Raw genomic sequence first — 21,693 nt, forward strand, 5'->3', positions numbered from 1 at the left:
AGGCATGTGCCTACTGGGCCTATCCTTTATTCCGGCCCTGCACTGGAGGGATTATACTTTAAAGCAGGGATGTCAAAGTCCCTCCTTGAGGGCAGAATCCAGTCGGGTTTTCAGGATTTCCCCAATGAATATGCATGAGATCTAGTGGCATACAATGAAAGTAGTGCATGCAAATAGATCTCATGCATATTTATTGTGGAAATCCTGAAAACCCGACTGGATTCTGCCCTCAAGGAGGGACTTTGACATCCCTGCTGTAAAGGTAAGTTTCTGAGGATCCCACAGTATCCAACATAATGAACATTCAGCACATTAAAAACCACAAAAATTAAATTGCAGGTCTCTTAGTGGTAATCTTTAACCTGTCAATAAGTTAACTACACAATCTGAACATTGAAAAGTGGTCAATGTAATGTTAATTTTTAAAAAGAGGTGATCTAGGAAACTACAGAACACTAAGCTTGACATTAGTGCCAGGCAAACCATTAGTACAAAACTTATCATAATGAAATGATGCATGTGGAGCAGGGGTGTCCAACCCGCAGACCCACTCACGATGCAATGTTTTCCTCGGCCAGCTCCCTCTTCCATCTTGCTTTCGCCTTTGCTTAAAGCTGCAAGCAGCGGATCCTATGTGCCTCTTGCGGCTGACCCAGAAGTGTTCCCGCTGACGTTTCGACATCAGAGGGAACACTTCCAGATCAGCCGCAGGAGGCACATGGAAGACGCTGCCCATGGCTTTGAGCAAACGCTGCAGGCAGATCTTTTGCTCCAAGAGCCGCAAGTTCAGTGCCGCCTGTAACTTCAGCCTGATCCTGGGGAGCCCATAGTGACCGAACATCAACACGGCCACTGAGGAGGAGCCGATGACCCTGCCAGTGGTGAGCCGGGCTGGGGCAGCTGCAGGCAGCACATGCACCCATTGAGACCTTCCCCGGCGTGCACAAGTGCTGACCCTTGCTGCGCGTGGCCACATGGAACCTACAAGCTGCTCCATGGACAAGGCCAACAACCCAGTGCTCTGCATGACACTGCTGGAGAACGGGTAAGGGATTAGCAGTATTAAGCAAATGCTTCACTTGGCCCTAAGGGGTAATTTGGGGGTGAATGCCGCGCTGCTGTTGGGTGTGTGTGTGGTGGTGGGGGGGGGGGGAGAAATGTTTCTTCTGCACAGGGAAGGGAAGGATGGAGAAGTAAAAGGGAGAGGAATGAGAGATGTCAAGTCCATGGGAGGGGGAGATGCCAGGGGAGGGAAGGAGACAGATGCCAGACCAGGGGAAAGGAAGGAAGGAAGGAGAGAAAGGAATGAAAGGGGATGCCAGATAATGGAGGGGAAGAGGGAGTTGAAAGGCGAGGAGAGATGCCAGGGCATGGGGGGAGGGAAGGAGGGAGACAAATGCCAGACCAGAGGAAGAAGAGGTGCCACAGAGGAGGTACCAGGGCATGGGGGATGGAAGGAAAGGAGAAGAAAGAGATGTCAGAGCATAGGGGAGTGGTGGAGACAGAAAAATGGAGAGGGGGTGAAGCTGAATTGAATCATATACATAGGAGAGAAGGGGCACAGGATAGACAGTTTATGGAAGAAGCATAGAAAGAAGGAAGATATATGGAACGGGGAGAGAGCAGACAGAGAAATGGAAGGGGCAGAGAGAGAGGGCAGACAGTGCATGGAAGACAGAGAGAGGACAGATGTTGTCTAGAAAGAAGAGAGTGAGGATAAGATGATTAAAGCAAGTGGGATTTGTTCAGAGATAGGGGGGTTTGAGTGGGAGGGTATTAAAAGAAGGGCCAGGTTGGGCATGGGGGGAGAGCTTATGGGACCAGAAACAGAAGACAGAGAGAGATGGTAGGCAATGGTCTGAAGGGAGAGAAGTTAGGGTTAGGGTTAGAGAAGTTAGACCTGGGGTAGTGTGGAGAAAGAGGGAAAGAGATACTTGAAGGGAGAACTGTTGGGAAGAGAAAGAAATGGTGGACCTGGAGAAGGGAGGCAGGCAGGCAGGGGGAGAGATGGGATGGGGGATGGGAAGAGAAAGGGAGAGAAGTTGGATCTGGGGATGGGAGGGAGGGAGAAATGTTAGGCCTGTGGATGGAAGGCAGAGAGATGCAGCATCTCTCTCTTTTTTTTTCCTCCATTTCATTGTTCAGCATCAAGGGGAGAGGGAAGAAGAAAAACAGAAAAGAGAGGGAGCAAATTGTTGGACCATGGAGATAGAGGAGAGATGGAACCATGGGAGGGCAGGAGGGAAGAGAGCTAGGATAAGATGATGCTAGGGGATGGAAAGAAAGAGATGGCATTATAGCCTGACCAGTGGAGAGAGGGAGGGGGATTCTGAAAGTGGTGAGCCATATGGATGAGGTCAAAATGGAGATGACAAGATGAGTGAGAGAGCAGTGAGTACAGTGGTAGAAATGTGGTAATGGGGAGTAGATAGACGGGAATAGGAGGCTGGGAAAGGAGTGAGATGGAAAATGGGAGAGCTAGAGACAGAGAAGATGGAGAATTGAGAGAGAGCTGAACATTTAAAAAGAAGAAGGGTGAGAAAGAAGGCAAGATTTGAGTAGACAGGCAGAAAAAAAAAGTTAAGAAAGCTGAAAGGGAAAAATCAATACGTTAGAGACAGGCATAAGAAGGAAATGGAACGAGAGAAGAGGAGAAAAAAATGGACAGCAGACACTGGAAAGAGAATTAGTTGAAGATAGAGAAAAAATAGAAAGAGGAACTGGGTCCAAGATGATAGAAAAACAAAACATCCAGTCAACAAGGTAGAAAAAATGGTTTTATTTTGAATTTATTAACTGGAATATGTTAGCTTTGAGATATGTGCATCACAATTATTTTTGTATTCAGTTGATTTGGGAGAGGGACGAGCCTAAAATTAGTGGATGGGCATCAAAGTTTCTCCCTGCCTGAGTGCATTTTATAAATACTTGAGCTAGTGGGGATTCCCAAGCCCTGCCAACTGAAGAGATCTTCCTCCAGTCTGGCAACTCAAAATCTCCAAGCTTTGCACCCAATGGCAATATCCTCAAGTTGCCCCTGCTTTCATGCATGCATGAAAGTCAAAAGGGGGGGGGCATAGAGGAGGGAAGGCAGCAGCTCTGCAACACTGCTGCCAGCTGCAGAACTTGGGAAGTTGGAGGAGGAGGTGGATGTCAGTTGGTGAGGCTTGGAGATCCCTACTAGCTACAACAGGGGAGAAGTTCATTTTGAGGGAGCTTAAGCTCCAAGTGGGAAGCCCAAAAAAGCAGTAATATTTACCCTGATTAAACGATCCTCCACATGTGCTCCTGACAGCTGATTCAGCACCCCGCTCTGATGAGGCTCACCTCTGAAGAGGCTCATCATAGCTGTAATAGAAGTGAATGGGAGAACCAGGAGCGTGCATCCCTGCTCATCAGAGTGCGGATGTGAAAGCCTATGGCTGCTCCCACTGTCAGCGGTGCACGTGGAGGACCCCTCAGTCAGGGTAAGTATTATTGCTTTTTAGGATTCCTCTCCACAGTGTCCCTTTAATGAAGGTTTATTATTAGATACATACATCTTCTATATTAGTGATTGCAAATTTGGGACCTGCTCAACTTTTTTTTGGCTCATTGGCTATTGTTAGTGTTTGAGCGGCCCCAGAAAATTTTTTTGCGGCCAATGCGGCCCAGGGAAGCCAAAAGGTTGGACACCCGTGATGTAGAGAATGAATGGAATAGGTAGCTGAAGGCAGTAGAGAGGGTGCTGCAGGGCAGGAATGAGGTGCATTGGCAGAGCTCTGTGTATGAGGGTTTCCTTACCAGGGAAGGAGTGAGATGCATTGGCAGAGGGATCTCTTTGTCTGTGTGAGGGTCTCAGAACTGGAAAAGCAGAGCAGAAAGGATGTGCGTTGGCAGAGCAAGTATACTAGAATAGGAGGAGATGCTTTGGAAGAACTCTGTGTGTGTGAGAGAGGGTCTTGGCACTGGCGATGTTGCGGGGCAGGAGCGAGCTCTGTGTTGGGGCGGGGGAGGCTCCATTCACATCTCACTTGCCTCTAAGCTGATTTTTGGCTGCCTTCTCTTCCTGCTCTAATCTTTATTCCTCCCAGCATGATATGAGCTCTCCGTCCTATTAATTTAATTAATTTAATTTAATTCTTATATACCGCTAATAACCGTGAGGTTTCTAAGCGGTTTACAAAAATGATGCATTAAAAGATACAATAAATAAAAATAAATAGAGCTTTTTAATCTGGCTCATGTACAATTTCTGTGTTGATGACTAATAATTAAACAAGCTTTAAAGTGACTAGTGCAATTAGCTCGCTATTGTTTTTTCTAGCTTATGCAAATAGCAGTTGTAAACTATAGATTATAATATCGTTTGAAAGACTGATATGATAGTCAGCCAAATGGAACAAAATATAAGCCAAAAATGGCACTTATCTTTTAAAGTTCAAAAAGATAAAGAGACGGCAGGATTTTTTATGCCATTATATCTCTGTGTATCTTATCTTATCCATCCGACGGGACCCGTTTCGCCGCTATCGTGCGGCTTCATCAGGGTTTTTGGATAGACACATTTGATGCAAACAATTCAGATCGTTCTTACACATATGTAATACTCAAATAAATGAATCCAAAAACAACAAAGTGCAGTGAGACTGGGGCAAAAACTCCCCCAGAAAAAAAGGAAGTGAAAAAATTCACAATCAAAAGTATATGTGGGTGCCGTGAAAAAACAAAACAAGAACACACATAAAGAGCTAAAAGGACTAAAAGATGCAAAAGCCTATCACCCCAGCTGGAGAAGCCCCAACACTCAGTCAATCAATCAAGGGCTAATAAAAGGTTCACTCTAAGGGAGAGCAGAATGAAACGCCCCCAAAAGAACTTCAAATAGTAACACAAATACTTAGCTCAAACAGCTGGAGAATTGGTCCAAGGCCAATGCCAAATCTGAACAATGTCCAAAAAAGTTCAAATGCAATAATAAATCCACATCGGGTTTCCGCTGCGTACTGTTATCTTCAACTACAGTCATGAAATCCACACTGTAATTCACTCAGTCCGCTCATTCACTCCACTCGGGGGAGTTTTTGCCCCAGTCTCACTGCACTTTGTTGTTTTTGGATTCATTTATTTGAGTATTACATATGTGTTTGTTAGGTAGGGCTCTGTTTATTATCTCCTCATTTTTTTGATATTTTTTCCCCCTTCTAAACCCTTTTTGGTTCATTGACTCATGCACTGATTTTTGTACCAGGTTATTTCTACACATTACACAATTTATCATATAAGTGGCATGATGATGTACGGGGCAGGATTTATCTAGATTTGTTATCTAAGAGTGCGTGTCACTGCATAAATGCCTGCCCGGAGCCATTGGTTATTCTAAGGGTCTTCCCAGGCTCGTACTGATTAGTGCTACCTTTTATTGATTTTTGATTCTTTTGATGTACAGGAATTTTCCTACTTATCTGTAGGTTTTTACTGGCAGTTCATTTATTTATACCTTTGTTGGTACAGAATCGGTGGGAAGTTATATCTTTTTGTATCAATTTTTTGTGTTGTAATTTCATATATAATAACAAATAATTAAGAATATTCTTGAAATTATTCCAGTGGCTATATTTATTATAAATGCCAGGGTAAAAGAGGTCTAATCTATCTTGGGAATATTGACAGGTGTGGGCATTGAGGCACTGGAAAAACAGAATGCAGGCAATTAAGTTCTTATGTGGAAATTGTATGACTGAAAGCAAAGTCCCCTGGAATCCATAAGCATTACAAAATCATTAAACTGTGGAAGAATTTTGAATGATACGCCACCCTATTCTGTGGGCCTCCCATATGCTCTAGTGTTAGTGTATACATAGGGATGATTTGGCAGTCAGGATATTCCAGCTGATAAACTGTGCACTGGGTAACCCTTTGCAAACAGAAGTTATTTACACTGGAGTCTTACCAAGAATGCCTCTCAGTAGACAGCTGTCTCCAAGCTCTCAACCCTTATTTACTGTTCTTGGAGAATTCTTTTCCTCTGTTTGGAATTCAAAGACGATGTTTACTGACAATGAGTCTGGCACCTCAAAAGTGGCTATATAGTTCATAACATTAGCATTCGCGTTCTGTCACCTGCATATATATCTCTCTCAATAAATACTGGATTTGTGAAGTGTTAATATATTTTTTTAATTCAAAAAGACGCCTCAGCCCCACCTCTCCGCCACTGTAATAATTTTATACTGTGGGAAGTTTGTTGTGGCACTTCATCATTGGCAGGGGTGGAGAGGTGGGGCTGAGGCGTCTTTTTGAATTAAAAAAAATATATATTAACACTTCACAAATCCAGTATTTATTGAGAGAGTTATATGAACATCTGGATTTGAAGACTATTGCCATTTAATATTGAACCTGCATATATATAGCATAATCAACAACCAAAACACGCACACACTAATATGTGGAGCAAGTATTTGCCTGCAGTTTTATTAACTATTCCTATCATCTTAACTCACAATTCAATCCAAATACAACATCAAATACCCCAAAGCGGCTTTACAATTCCAGAGAACTATTCGGTGGCAAAACTAGCTCCCTTTAATTTCATACTTTTAAAACATCGTACAAGCATGACCTACGGTAACGTCAGGTCAAGCATCCCCTCGGAGCGGTGTCGCCTACGAGTGCTACATTGTATGAACGTCTCATCTCCCAGCCACATCCGAGACCAGCGCCCCAATTTCCGCCCTCACTTCACAGCTGTGACCTCTCCACCCTACCCCAAATCCCTGCTAACCGTCCACCCCAAAGCCTAAGAGCCATCCCAAGAACCCCCAAATCCATCATGGGGGGGAGGGTGGAATTACAACAGGTGCCATCTAACCCTCTCCTTCCCTGTTGCTCACAGACTAATCCCTCAAGCCCGCCAAAAGTTTCCATCAATCCTATTGTTTGTTTAGCTCCACCAATCCAGAATTCTGTTACATTTCTTCTTCCATTCTTGCGATCTTTTCCATATGGACTGTCCTAAATAGCCTTCACTGCTCACCTCACTTTATTCCTCCTCTACCCCCAACCCATTTCCACAAATCTCACCTGCAGATGCTCAGCTCAGCTAATGTTATTTACTATGTATTCTCTCAGTTTCCCTCATTAAGCATTTGAATATTAATAATAATTTGGGATATTAAGGCTGCCTTTCTAAATGATGTTCAAGGAATTTACAGAAGGCCCTGAGTCTAGTGCTTTCTTAGGCGGTGCTAGGCGTTCTATTGTCGCCTAACTTAATTGTTTTAATTGGTGATAAATGGCACTTTAATTGACCGTGTTAAAAAAATGGAGGCGCCTAGAAGTGGCTCCAAAATGGCTGCCGTTCTCCCATCAACAGAGGTTCTTTATGATGCCTAACACCACTGTAGCCACAATTCTCACATTTAAAACCCTGGCCTACATTTCCAGTGCCTATTTTTCACAAAGCCGCAATTCTAGAAATGGCGCCATTGTGTAATTGACACGTGATCGGCAGCCATTTTTATGCAGTTACTGACAATGGCACCATTTATAGAATCCAGCCCTGAGGGCCCTAAGGTCAGATTCTATATATATAAAAAAATCAGCTTTGACTAGGGCATTGCTATGCACAATTTTATAAAAGTTATTCATAGCTTAGTCACCGATATGCATCATACCTTTTAGGCGCACCCATTTAGGCCACCGAAAACCTGGCCTAAATGCCTGCATCTTATTTGTTCGCATATCAGCAAAGCAGCTAAAATCTTGTCCATAATTTAAAAGAATGCCTATGATCTGCCCCTAACCACACCCTCTTTTAGAGTTGCACGCTGGGCACGACACAACCCTTTCTGCTATGCACCTACCAAGTAACTCCAATTAGCATCAATTATGAGGCGTTAATTACCAATTGACCAACCTATTGACAACAACCCCAGACTACAAGATGTTCAGAAAGGAAATAAAAACTATACTCTTCAAGAAATCCCTTAATAAAGCTTAATACCATGATAAAGCTTAACCCCCCTCTTACCATCTCCTCCCTAACCCCAGATCCTACTTTTCCCTCTCTTGGAAACCTTCTCTGATCTAACGTTGTAACCCTTCTTCCATAACTCTTTTTGTAATCCGCTTTGAACCAAAAGGTAATGGCGAAATAGAAATCTGTAATGTAATGTAATGTAATTATCAGCACCGGTTAGACCTATTAATTTAATTGTGCATGTACATTGCCTAAGCCAATGCATGCACACAACTTTTGGCACCATATTTGGGGCAAATCCCTAACCCAAAGAAACATAAAAACAGAGAAATTTGACAGCAGATAAAGGACAAATGCCCCATCCACCATCTCCTCTTCTGCCTGAGAGATCTCACGTGCCTGTCCCACGCTTTCTTCAATTCAGACACCTCTACTGGGAGACTATTCCATGCATCTGTGAAAAAGTATTTTCTTGGATTAGCCTATCACCTTTTAACTTCATCCTATGGCCTCTCATTCCAGAGCTTCGGAATGCGATCTAACCAGGTATGTGGGGGAACATGAGATCACCTGACTTGGCTAAGATCAAAAAGTGCCAGTGGGTCAGCATTATCTTGCAGAAGAATTATTTTTTTGCATAGTGTACCCATCCACGCATCTACCACCCCCTTTCTGTAAAAAGCATTTCCTTATGTTACTCCTGAACCTCTCAACTCTCATCTGAAGTTTTCCTTCATTTAAAAAGGCTCACCTCCTGTACATTAATGCCACGGAGTGGATATTTAAACATCTCAATCATATCCCCTCTATCACTCCTCTGAGTCCTCACCAGAGACTTATACAATGGCTCTACTATCTCCTTTTTCCTATTGGCCATTCATGTCCATATGTACCTGAGCATCCTCTTGGCTTTGATCCTTACTTTTTCTACCTGTTTTAACACCTTAAAATCATCAGACACAATCGCCCCCAAGTTCTGCTCTTCTTTCATAGAGATGAATTGAAATGAATTATTTTGTGGTTGCATCCATTTTTACAATAAATATATCCCCGTTTCACTAAACTGTGCTAGTTAGGAACTCTATGAGCATCGGGCGCAGTGCGGAGCATTCAGCGTGGCTCCCTGTGCTAGTGTGGTTTAGTATAAGGGGGGAATAGTTTGCTATTTGGAATACCATCTGAGGGTCTGTGAGATTTTTGGAAGTGCACCTGTACTTAAGCCTTAAAGAGAATTCATCCCAAGTTTTGCAAAGATGGGAACTTGGCCTAGTGAATCCCCCGTATATTGAGGTGATGACTGGGAATGCAAATGTCAGTTCTGATGTTTTAATATGGCAGCATAACAAGAGCTTACAAGTTCTTTTTTTCCCCCCACACTATAGCACTGAATCCAAAGCCAACACCGTTTGAAGGAAGTTTCAAGCAAAGTGTTCCAGTGACACCCACTGAGACGTTTTAAGTAGATCAAATAGATCACATATTTCAGTACAAAGGTAATATTTTCTTTTTCTAAAGCGAAGAAGGAATGCTGTCACAAAGGAACGTTGTCACTTTTAGATAGAAAAAAACAAAAACTAAGTATGGATGAAACCTGTTAAACCAGAATGAGTCTTTGTTGGGCAATTATAATCTGAACAATGGCTTTTGGGATGTCTGTTTTATAAGCCATTCCTTGTGCTTTTCTCTACTAAAGCAAATAACATTTGGAATTGGTTTAACTGTTTTCAGAAAAGAATCATCCCTTTTTAATTTACCGTGTTTCCCCAAAAATGACACTGTCATATTAATTTTGGGCCCAAAAAAACGTCTTTTTTCATGTACAATTATCTCTCCCTTCCTCTCCTCCACCCCAATTCTTCCTCTTTCCTTTCTTACCCCTCCCTCCATGTGCAGCATCTTTCCTCCCCTCTCACCAATCCCCTTGTGCCTTCCCTCCCTCCCATCTTCCCATCCCATCCCTTGTGCAGCAGAACCCCTGCACAGCTTCAATCCCTCCCTTTCTTTTATCCCCCTTTGCGCAGCTAAACTCCCGCTGACACTTCCATCTCTCTCTCCTATTAGAACGCTGCTGACTGTGAGACTGATATACCTTGCAAACGGCAGCATCGGCAAAAATCTAATCAGGCTGCTTCACGGCCTTCTCTTCTCCCTCCCAGGCTGCATCATGTTGCTGTTTGCAAGGTATATCGGTCATGCAGTCAGCAGCGTTCTAATGGGAGGGAGAGATGGAAGTGTCAGCGGTGGTTCGTCAGGGGGGGGGTGAGGGGGCAGGCGGTAGGTAGTGCTGCTGCCGCCGACTAGGGCTTATTTTTGGGGTAGGTCCTATTTTCAGGGAAACACTGTACTTATCCGTGCCCGTAGTATTACTCTGTTTTCTTTTCCATCTTTAAAAGGCTGTATATGTAAAAGATTCCTTTAAAGGACTTTGTTCTTTCAAGCAGGCAAATGGAATAAGAGTCTAAGTGGTTTGATTATTTCCCTTTCTTACCAGGGTTTTAGACAATCATTGAAAACCTACTTGTTTGATAAATTTGTACAATTGATTGGTCAAGTTAATGAATTGTGATTTCATTAAGTAATTTGATGCATTACCGCTGTGTTTTCACCATTTTTTTTCCTTGTTGTAGACCGCATTGAAGTGCGAGGTATTGTAGTCTAAAAATAAAGTTATTATTATTATTATTATTATAAAAAGAGGGTGAGTGCTATTCTGCCATACCTATTCCTCCTGCCAGGTGAGAGGGAAAAAAACATCAACACAGTCAGAGAACACCATAAGGTCTATAGTAGACCACAGGAAGAGAAAGAAGAGCTAAAAATTACTCCCGGCGCCATTTATAGACTCTGGGTCTAAGAGCAAATCCATGCAAAACTGACTTTATCAAATACATAGAAACATAGAAGATGACGGCAGAAAAGGGCTCCAGCCCATCAAGTCTGCCCACTCTGCTTACCCACCCCCTGTCTATGCCCTAATGACCCAATTTCATTATCTTGACCCTCGTAGGGATCCCACATGGGTATCCCATTTATTCTTAAAGTCTGGCACGCTGTCTGCCTCGATCACCTGCACTGGAAGCTTGTTCCAATGATCAACCACTCTCTCTGTGAAGAAATACTTTCTGGTGTCTCCATGAAATTTCCCGCCCCTGAGTTTGAGCAGGTGCCCTCTTGTGGCCGAGGGTCCCTTGAGAAAGAAAATATCATCTTCCACTTCGACACGTCCCGTGAGGTACTTAAATGTTTCGATCATGTCTACCCTCTCCCTACGTTCCTCGAGTGTCTATACTAGCCTAAGTCCACATTTTTGCTGGTATAAATGTTGGTTCCCATATCCCAGCAGTAATGATATATTCTATGACTCTATGCCTAATTTTTAGGTATGCCCCAGATCTGCCCATGTCCCTCCCAAGGGCACAATGGCTTTGGAGCCGAGCGCAAAGGAAATTAGGAGTAGGGGGGGAGGTTAAAGAATAGGGAGTAAGACATTTCTATGCGTAATTGGCTCCAATGAGCTACTAAACACTTTGAAATGTAAATGCAAGCTGAGCACTCAACACTCTTCTATAATTTTGCACACTACTCACATAGGGGTCCTTTTACTAAGCTGTGCATCCTAACTCGAGGCTTTCCTGTGTGCAAAGCCCATTTCTAGTGGATCCCTAAAAAAGGCCATGCTCTATTTTTTTTTTTATTTTCAGGTCATTCGCTAACGTCATTAGAATGTGGTGACTGAAAATTTTCTTTTCTTTGAACCCAAACAATTGCTGGACTTTATTGTGGCTGAAGAAGGTGATGGAGTTATGACTGGGTCTATAGCCCCTCCAACAGAGTAATGCAAACTGGCTGCCGGATTTTGACCCTCTTTGCCGTCCCCCATTTGCCCCCATAGTTTCTTTGATTTCTTTAATCGATTGTGGACTAAATAATTGGTATTTTGTTTTCTAGTGGTGGTTTTTTTTTTTAAAATTTTCTCAACATGAATAGTTTACCTATTCCCTATTAATCTATATTCGAGTATTTGTTTGTATTTGTTTTTCAATGTGAATTCATAAATAAATTTTAAAAAAAGAATGTGTTAATTGAAAATAACACAGGAGCATATACCACCTCCTATTTACCATGGGCTAAGTACACTTTCCTTAACCCTGCATTAACGACTTAGCGCAATAATATGAGCATGCTAGGTGGATAACATTCCACATTACATAAGAACATAAGCACTGCCTCTGCCGGGTCAGACCAGGGGTCCATCATGCCCAGCAGTCTGCTCCCGCGACGGCCCCCCAGGTCCATGACCTGTAAGTGTTCCCTACCTAACCTAAAATGTCCATATCCTATTCGCTCAATGTCCTGTAAGGTAAACTTTATTTGTACCATGTTATCCCCTTCGCTTCCAGGAAGTCATCCAGTCCCTTTTTGAACCCCAGAATTGTACTCTGTCTTATCATCTCTCCGGGAAGCGCATTCCAGGTGTCTACCACCCGTTGAGTGCCTGCCTCTTCTGCCTATTACACACATATCAAACTGAAAGGTCACTTTGGGCAGCCACAAAAAAACTTTGAGACTTGAAGAAAGCACAGATGTTTTATTCAGCACATGCAGACCCCTGAGCCCTAAGCTGGCTTCAGAAGTCCCGAAACCAGGAAGTTACAGAGATATTTATACATTCTTCTGGCTAAACAACTGAATTCTAGAAAAAACTGTTCACGTGTTACTTTTCTTAACAATCATTGGTCCTCAGCTCACACTAGCAGGTCACTAGCAAGTCACTTATCTAGGCCCTGCAGTCTTTCTGTTACATGTCTGAGATAGCCATAAGAAGCCAAAATGCCCAAGCTAAAACACCCAGTGCAGGCAGGCTAGAACATGAGATAAGTTAGGTCTGCAGCTAAACATAATTCAGCATTTTATTAAAGAGTAAACTTAGTTCAAGACTCAGGAAAACCAGTCCCAGACCCCTTCACAACAATAAACATAAAAAAAGTAAATAATGTGCAATTAGCTTGCAGAAATAGGAAAGAAACTACAGCACAATGTCCCGCAAACTTTTTAAAGCTGGGACACAGTAAACTCGGGGCTGCAGCTGGAGGGCATCCAGACAGGCGTGGATGTCGATGCGATGACATCACATGCATGTGTGACATCATCACATCGATGTCCCACCAGACGGGGACTTGCGCCTTCAATTACTACGCTGGTGGGAGGTGCGTGAGGAGAGACATTGGTGCTGGTTGACTGGCTACAGGACGTGCCTCTCGCCATGAGAGGCACGTCCTGTAAGCAGTCAGCCAGTGCCGGTGCCTCTCCTCTTTGCCTGCATCTCGTGGCACAACCAGGATCTCGCCACGACACACAGTTTGCAATACACTGCTTTAGCACATCCTGCAGTAAGCCTTTTCAGTGTGCTAAGCCCGTGTTAGGGTTTATCACCTAACATTTATGCCAAAGCTAGTTTCAAGTTTATTAAAGTTTTGATTACTGTATTTTTCACTCTATAAGACGCACCTGAACATAAAACGCATCTACATGTAGAGGTGGAAAAACCAAGAAAAAAAAAAAATTCTGAACCAAATGGGGTACCCATTTGTGACCTGCCCTGTGACCTGTCCCCTCTCTGGTGGTCTAGTTGTAGGCCAATACAGGGCACAGGGGGGTCTAGTGGCAGGCAGGCAAGCAGGTCCCATCTTTCCCTCCTCCCTTCCTATTTTTAATTCAGCAGGGCAGGCAGACCCTGGCCTCCCCCCCAGTACCTTTTTAAAATTCTGGCACCCTCCCTTGCTGGACGCAGCTGCCTCCGAGTCTTCTTCTCTTGCGGAGAACAGTGCACAAGGCTGTCTGCCTGGTCCCCGCCGCTTCCTGCAAGAACTGATGGCTGACGTGGCTGCCTCTGAGTCCTCTTCTCTTGCGGCAGAGCGGTGCACAAGGCTGCCTGCCTGGTCCTGCACTGCTTCCTGCAAGAACTGTCAGTTCTAATGGGAAGCGTCGCGGGACCAGGCAGGCAGCCTTCTTCACTGTTCTCCGCATGAGAAGAAGATTCAGAGGCAGCTGTGTCCAGCGAGGGAGGGCGCCAGACTTAAAATAAGGTAATGGGGGGGGTTTGAGTATTCGCTCCATAAGACACACCCTTATTTCCGTCCACTTTTTTGGGAAAAAAGTGTGTTTTATGGAGCGAAAAATATGGTAATCTCCTATCATGGCTTCTAGATGATGTACATAAAATGGGGGGAATATACAAAATCTTTTAAAAAAAGACATATAACATATTTTGATGAGGACAAAGATGGACTTTTTGAATACGTTAGGTAAGGTAAAGAACTACAATAGATTATAAAAAGAAAATGAAAAAGGGTAAAAACAACAGTTCATCGTGGGTATAATAGATCTCCGCCATGGATTGGATCTTAAGCATTAGAGAGGCCGGAAACTTTATAGTTCAAAGATGTCTTTAAATAGAAAACTCTTTAGAGAGCCTTTGAACTTGAGATTTTTTTCATCCCTTAAGTGGTCATGCCAGTGCTGACTTATGCTAATATTCTGCAATTCATTTTCTCATTCATTTATTTACGTATGCAGATTTTCATTTCAAGCTTCGCATTGCAGCAGATGGTTCAATGTTTATTGTTAAGAATTTTAATAAAGTCTTTTCACTGACATCACTTTCAGGATTTAAGACGAGTCAATCCAGAGTAGGAAAATGCTATCACTCTGGAGCTTGGAGAGAGAGTCCGGAAGGATTTCAGAAATCTTAAAATGGAAGCAGGATTGAATAAGGATGAACATTTGTGACATTCACCCGAGCCCCTGAAGCAGTCTTTCAAGATGAAACCCGTGGCATCACAATTTGGACCTCTGGACATAGTTAAGTGCAAAATTTTTGAGTTTCGGTTTTGAGATATGGTGTAAAGACACTGAAATATTTTTCACACTTATATTTTCAGTAACAGTATTTATTCTGCCGTTTGTCATTGTTGCACTGACTGTGCATGGTAAGGAGGAGCCTGATGAAAGAGACACACATCGGTCTCTTTAAAACAGGGGTCTCCAAAGTCCTTCCTCGAGAGCCAAATCCAGTCAGGTTTTCAGGATTTCCCCAATGAATATGCACTGAAAGCAGTACATGCACATAGATCTCATGCATATTCATTGGGGATATCCCGAAAACCTGACTGGATTCGGCCTTCGAGGAGGGACTTTGGAGACCCCTGCTTTAAAACATGCTTATGGGTTGAAAAAGCCTTCTTAGCATAAGTATTTAAGGGAGAAAGAAAATGCTACTCTTAGGGATCCTCCTTCTACCATTGTACATATTTATCTATCAGCATTGGTTGACATTTGGGTACTGGTTTGAATGAGGTGAGGTGTTCGACAGTAGGCATCAGTGGGTCTAACTCAGGGATCTCAAAGTCCCTCCTTGAGGGCCGCAATCCAGTCGGGTTTTCAGGATTTCCCCAATGAATATGCATGAGATCTATGTTCATGCACTGCTTTCAATGCATATTCATTGGAGAAATCCTGAAAACCCGACTGGATTGCGGCCCTCAAGGAGGGACTTTGAGATCCCTGAGTTAGACCCACTGATGCCTACTGTCGAACACCTCACCTCATTCAAACCAGTACCCAAATGTCAACCAATGCTGATAGATAAATATGTACAATGGTAGAAGGAGGATCCCTAAGAGTAGCATTTTCTTTCTCCCTTAAATACTTATGCTAAGAAAACCCAACTGGATTGTGGCCCTCAAGGAGGGACTTTGAGATCCCTGGTCTAACTGGAAGAGCCCATACTATGAACTAATAGTGCAAATGACAGAAAAGTTACTTACATTGCTCCATTAACCACCACTATAAGAGGAGTCAAGTAGATGGAAACATCTTTGATGGTGACTAGGATATACTTGATATGGGGGTGCCCATCAACCAAGGTACGCTGGACATGCACTGAGAATTCCTTGTATGACTCCTGGCAGTCTGAAGCAAAGTTGTAATCACAGAGTCCAGGAAACTGATATATATCTCCGTCAAAGGTCTTGTAATGGTTGTTCCCCCATGTGCTGCAGACAAAGTGCCCATGGCTACGTGTTCGACCTGTTTATGCAAATCAATGAGGAAAAGAGAAATCAGCTAAATTCAAATAATTATGTTAATAAGAAATGCACTGACCTTCTATAAGATCTGCTGATGTTCATTATTACATCTTTCCACTACCTGAGATCTACGGGTTGCTTTCATAGTGAGCTGGCAGATTCTCAAGGAGAAGACAGTTTGAACTATTTAAACATTTATAATTTCTGATTCTCTCTTTTAATTGATAATTCCTTTGGATCTGTTTATTCTATGTGCATGACCCTTATACCTTGGTGCAATATTTTAGCCCATAATGGACAGCAGTTTACTTATACCGGGATATTCAGAACCAAGCCGTACCTGGAAACTGGAACTCAATATCCAGGTATAATGTAACTCTCAATACTTATCTGGGTGCTTGCAATATTCAGACTGGTATGGGGTAGCTACCCGCTTTTACTGTTCTAGCTTTATCTGGATAGCTACCTGTTTAGAGGGCCGAATAATGCTGTTAATCAGGTAACTGCCAGTTCAGCCCAGATTCCAACCCTGTATCGTGCCAATACTGTTCAGACAGTGCCGAGGCGATCTGCCTGGATTTTCAACGGCACTGTCCAAATAAGTGCTGCTTCTACCCAGCCCCCTACATTTTCAAAGTGTGACTCAGGGTCTGCCAGATAATTACAGCAGTTACAGTGGGGAGTGTGTGGTGCAGTGGTTAAAGCTCCAGCCTCAGCACCCTGAGGTTGTGGGTTCAAATCCCCCGCTGCTCCTTGTGACCCTGGGCAAGTCACTTAATCCCTCATTGCTCCAGGTACATTAGATGGATTGTGAGCCCACCAGGACAGATAGGAAATGTAAACCATGTGATACTTAAGTAAATAGATTATCTTAGCAAATCAAAAATTGTTCACTTAACCCCTTATATAGGTAGTTCCAAATATCATGACAACTCTTATATAATCCACCATATGTTCTTTAGCAATATCATGAAATTCTTATGGAATCCGCCTTGAAACTTAAGGTAATGGCGGACTAGAAATCACTAATGTAATGAGTTAACAGTTGATAGTGGCCATATAGGACAGGTTTCTATAGCTATTGACAAGCTGAACAATATATTATCTGGAAAGCAGAAGAACAACTAATGAGAGTGATCTCAATGCCAAAGCTGCAACTTCACTGTCTATTGCCTGCAAGAACGAACTGCCAGAAATGCTGCATATTAGGATTAGAATACGTTATATGATGGGCTGTAGCCCTTTTCTGCCGTCATCTTCTATGTTTCTATTCCAGTGCAGGTGATCGAGGCAGACAGCGTTCCAGACTTTAAGAATAAATGGGATACCCATGTGGGATCCCTACGAGGGTCAAGATAAGGAAATTGGGTCATTAGGGCATAGACAGGGGGGTGGGTAAGCAGAGTGGGCAGACTTGATGGGCTGTAGCCCTTTTCTGCCGTCATCTTCTATGTTTCTATATATGGGGCACTTATCTTTGTAGCTTTTGTCAATAGCTAGCGGTGTAAATCAAACAACCACTACAGCCCCTTCCAGTGTTTCCAGCGGGGACCTGATTTGCTGCTAAACGATAAAGCTACACCTTAAGCCCAACTTTGAAAACCCTGATGAAGCCGCTTGTTTAGCGGCGAAACAGGTCCCCGTTGGAGACACTGGAAGGGGCTGTAGCGGTTGTTTGATTTACACTGCTATTGACAAAAGCTAAAAAGATAAGTGCTTTGGTTTTCAATATAATTCTAAGAATGCTATTTGCACAAAGTTCTTTGCACAAATTTAGATAAGAAAGAGATCTGTTTACAGCTATTTGCACTATTAAGTTCTCATATTTATTGATTCTATAAACAAAAAACTAAAACCAAAAAATATCTTAAGAAGTAAATGTTTGAAATTTTTCTAAAACGTGTTATCATTTGACACATTGATAGTATGAAGGTTTTTGGATCTATGAAAGATACTCCTACCACAATTCCATAGTTGGTTCATTTTATAACAGACCCTGTAACTCTCCTGTTACTATCACTAGATGTTCAATGCTATACTCTGTAATTCGCTGTCTGTACAGTTTCTCTTCCTTGTAAACCGCCTAGAAGTCGCAAGATTGTGGCGGTATATAAGAATAAAGTTATTATTATTATTATTATCCACGGAGTGGCAACTCTGAGATCCTTTCCTTCAATTACCTTATGTACTTTTCTCTTGGTGGGTTAACCTTTTGAGTACGGGTTTGGGAATTGGCCAGACTTGGTTTTTTACACAGTTTTGCCCAAATCATTCAATGTGACCCCAAATGTCTTAATTAAACCCATGCAAAGGATTGGTACAACTGATCATTTCCCCGTTTCCTGACATTTTAGTGGTTTTTAACATCCAGGCTGTGATATCTTCTCCTGTCTAGTAGAGTATAAGTATTATGAAGCTTATAAGCTTCTTATATTTTGCCAGGACCCCATAGAAACCAAGCAATGTCAGGTCTACAATTGGTGAGGGAACAAAACCTACTGGCTATTTTAACTCCTTTCGTCTAGTCTATTTTTCTGAGATCTTACTTGAAACATAGCCTTTTTTCTGCCCCCGTCCCATCCTTCCCAAAGAAACTCCACATTACACTTGCAGCCAGTGACAATTATTTGTAGAATACATGCTGGGAGCCTAAAAACTTCTCAGATCAAGTGATTTTGGATTCTACACCGCATGTGACTTAAGTAGGGAAAACTTCATTTTTGCTTAAGCAAGGGATATGATGGGAACTGCTATAATCTCAAAATCCTTCCTGCTGGTTAAGCAGCATAAAACCCCTCATTAAATCTTTAGCTTCGCTGAATCACTGGTCCTCTTACACACTAAACTAGCATTTTCTTCCTGTGTGGAGCTTGCGTTTCCTCTTCGATGCCTCCACCAATCATCTTACCTCTTTTAATGTCCACGGCGTTTGCATAGAAAAGTGCCAGCCATAGGAAACAGAGACTGGCTATCTGGAACCCCATTGTAACCCTGCAGGGGCAGTGGATGAGCACTTGCCTATTTGAAATTCGTCCCTTTTATATAACGGGCGCTGATCTTTTAATGAGGCTTGACAGAGGGAGAAGAGGATGGAGCTCACAAGCGTAATGTTTGCAAAGAAAAAAGCAAATAGATGTGGGTTTGGCTTAGAAGATCCATGTTTGAAAAGGACAGGGATATAGTTATTTCCTTCTCGTGTAACAAGTTTTATTACTCCTGAAGATCTATTTACTCTTCATCATATGCTATTATTTTCCAAATACACATTCCTCACTGATAAATAAGAAGATAAGGTAAAGGAAATAAGTACAGAGAAGCTCCAGGAAATCTCCTTTAGCTCAAAGATAAAGCCCTTCATAAGAGAGAACAATGAAGGTTCATAGCTCAAAATACCCAACTGCTGAATTACGCTGCGATTCTGTAGTTTTGTTGCGAGATCTCTTATATCCCATTATTTGTCCATAGAACAAGAAATTATTTGGGGTCTCCTCAAGTAATAACATATCGTATGTAGGACCTTATCAATAAAGACAGGGCAATATCATCCTGATGTCAATTAAAGTTCGATAGCACATAATTTTATTGGTTTATTGTCAATTGATATGACAATGTACAGGATAGGCTTGTAGAACAAGCACCGAGGAACTCTTGACCAAACCTTATAGTTAACCCTCAGATAAAAGTCTGCATATTTTAGTTTGTATAATATTTTGTGTTAGAGTTTTCAAAAATCTAACACCACCCGCTCTTTGGTACCCTGTCCCTCTTTATCTTCCTAGCTCCTTTCCTATAACCCTTCATTGTAGCTCCTTTTTAACCTAACCCTGTAAACCGTGCCGAGCTCTACGCTTGTGGAGATGGTGCGGTATACAAACCTAAGGTTTAGTTTAGTTTAGAGTTTCAAGAAAATAAAACCTTGTGGAAAAAAATTAATGAAAGCTGCCGGGTCTTCATAAATGACCTGGAAGAAGAAACGACCAGTGAAATCATCAAGTTTGCTGATGACACAAAGCTGTGTCGGGCAATCAGGTCACAGACGGACAGCGAGGAACTCCAGAGAGATTTGAGACAACTAGAGAAATGGGCAGAGAAGTGGCAAATGAAGTTTAATGTAGAAAAATGCAAAGGGATGCACCTGGGCAGGAAAAACAAGGAGCACCAGTATACCTTGTTTGATGTAACTTTGGGCAAAAGCAAACAAGAAAAGGACCTGGGGGTAATGATAGACAGGACCCTGAAGCCGTCGGTTCAATGCTCAGTGGCGGCAAAAAAAAAGCAAACAGGATGGACAGACTTGAAAGTGAGGGTAAAAGGGAATGGAGGGGAAAAGTTACATATTTGAGAGAAAGAGGAGAAAGTGGGAGTAGGATAAAACATATTGGGTAGGGTCACTTTTTTAAAGCGGTTGGTTGCTTAAGAGAGAAAAAGAAAATGAAAAAGAAGAGAATAAACAAAAAAAAAAAAAGGAGAAGAGAAGATAAGTCTAAACTCAAGCAAATGCGTCACGAAATAAAAAAGTCTTCAGGCTTATCTTGAATTTATCTAGATGTTGTTCATCTCGGAGTTGATGTGGCAGAGCATTCCATAATGGGGCGGATACTGCAAAGTTTATTTTCCGGGTGTAATAGAAGTCTTTTATGGAAGGAATTAGCAGGAGTTTTTGATCTGTTGACCTTAGAGTACGGGAAGAACATTGAGGAATGAGAAGTTTATCACGATATGAAGGCTGGTGGGAGAGTTTTATTTTGAAGGTCAGCAGGATGATTTTGTATTGGCCTGGTGGTCCTCCAGGACAGGGTTGGGAACCACTGTTCTAGAGCATGATCTGATCCTCTAAATGACAGATCGCCAAAGTCAGAAGGATAGGTCTTTCCTTGTGGTAATCACATTCATCCCTGATTATTGTAATTCTACATACTATCTATCTCCAACTCAGGTGCTCCTTTTCTGTTGTGAAATCAGTTCTCCGAACTATTCCTAGAAGTGCACAGATGCTCTCACAGAAATTTTCACCTGCTGAGAGGCAGGTGCAAATATGTCCATATTTTATAAGTATGCAAGAACATCTCAACTCTCAGCCCAAACTATGTCATTTTTGCATGTACTGAATATAATGCTTTGTAGGCTGAAATGCTTTATAAAATTATCTCCAAGAGGGTAATTTATAATGTCAGGTTCACACCTACCGGTAATTCACTTTATAAAATATTAACGTAGGCATGAAAGAACATTACAGAAAGCACTTTGAGGGCTGGTGTACATTTGACTGTGTGTTTTTTTTGCAAGTACAGTACATGTGTAAACTAAGGAATTATAATATAAGCAAACAAAAGCAATCTTTGCCCACATTCCACCCAAACTCTGCTCCTTTGCACGCCCACTGTGAAGGTACGTGCCATGAAACCTACACACGGACTTTCATGTCAGTCAGTATTTCATATGAGATCATTTATACATGTAAGTGGCCAATCACCATGCCTAAATTACTTAAAATATCGGCATTAACAATGCCTAAAACCTTATGCCTAAAACCTGTCAGTTCCTTATGTGCTTTAACCCACACTAGCTGTAATGCCCTTTTGAAGACAGAAGCCTTTTATGATCTTACTATTCATGAAATACTATAAATAATCTTTATGGACA

The 21,693-nt window shown here is 42.3% G+C and overlaps 2 protein-coding genes across 2 annotated transcripts in view; both read right to left on the reverse strand.

Annotated features, from left to right (window-relative positions):
* Positions 1-21,693, reverse strand: part of LOC117352133 — a 1,164,809-nt gene that overhangs the window by 657,741 nt on the left and 485,375 nt on the right. The window lies entirely within an intron of this gene.
* The window catches only part of MUC2 (mucin 2, oligomeric mucus/gel-forming), a 186,906-nt gene that overhangs the window by 138,106 nt on the left and 27,107 nt on the right, over positions 1-21,693 (reverse strand). The window contains exon 2 of the mRNA XM_033928255.1: positions 15,790-16,051. Within this exon, the coding sequence (XP_033784146.1) occupies positions 15,790-16,051 (262 nt within the window). The remainder of the gene's footprint in view (positions 1-15,789; positions 16,052-21,693) is intronic.

The sequence above is a fragment of the Geotrypetes seraphini genome, chromosome 19, assembly GCF_902459505.1.
Source record: "Geotrypetes seraphini chromosome 19, aGeoSer1.1, whole genome shotgun sequence".
Lineage (NCBI taxonomy): Eukaryota > Metazoa > Chordata > Amphibia > Gymnophiona > Dermophiidae > Geotrypetes > Geotrypetes seraphini.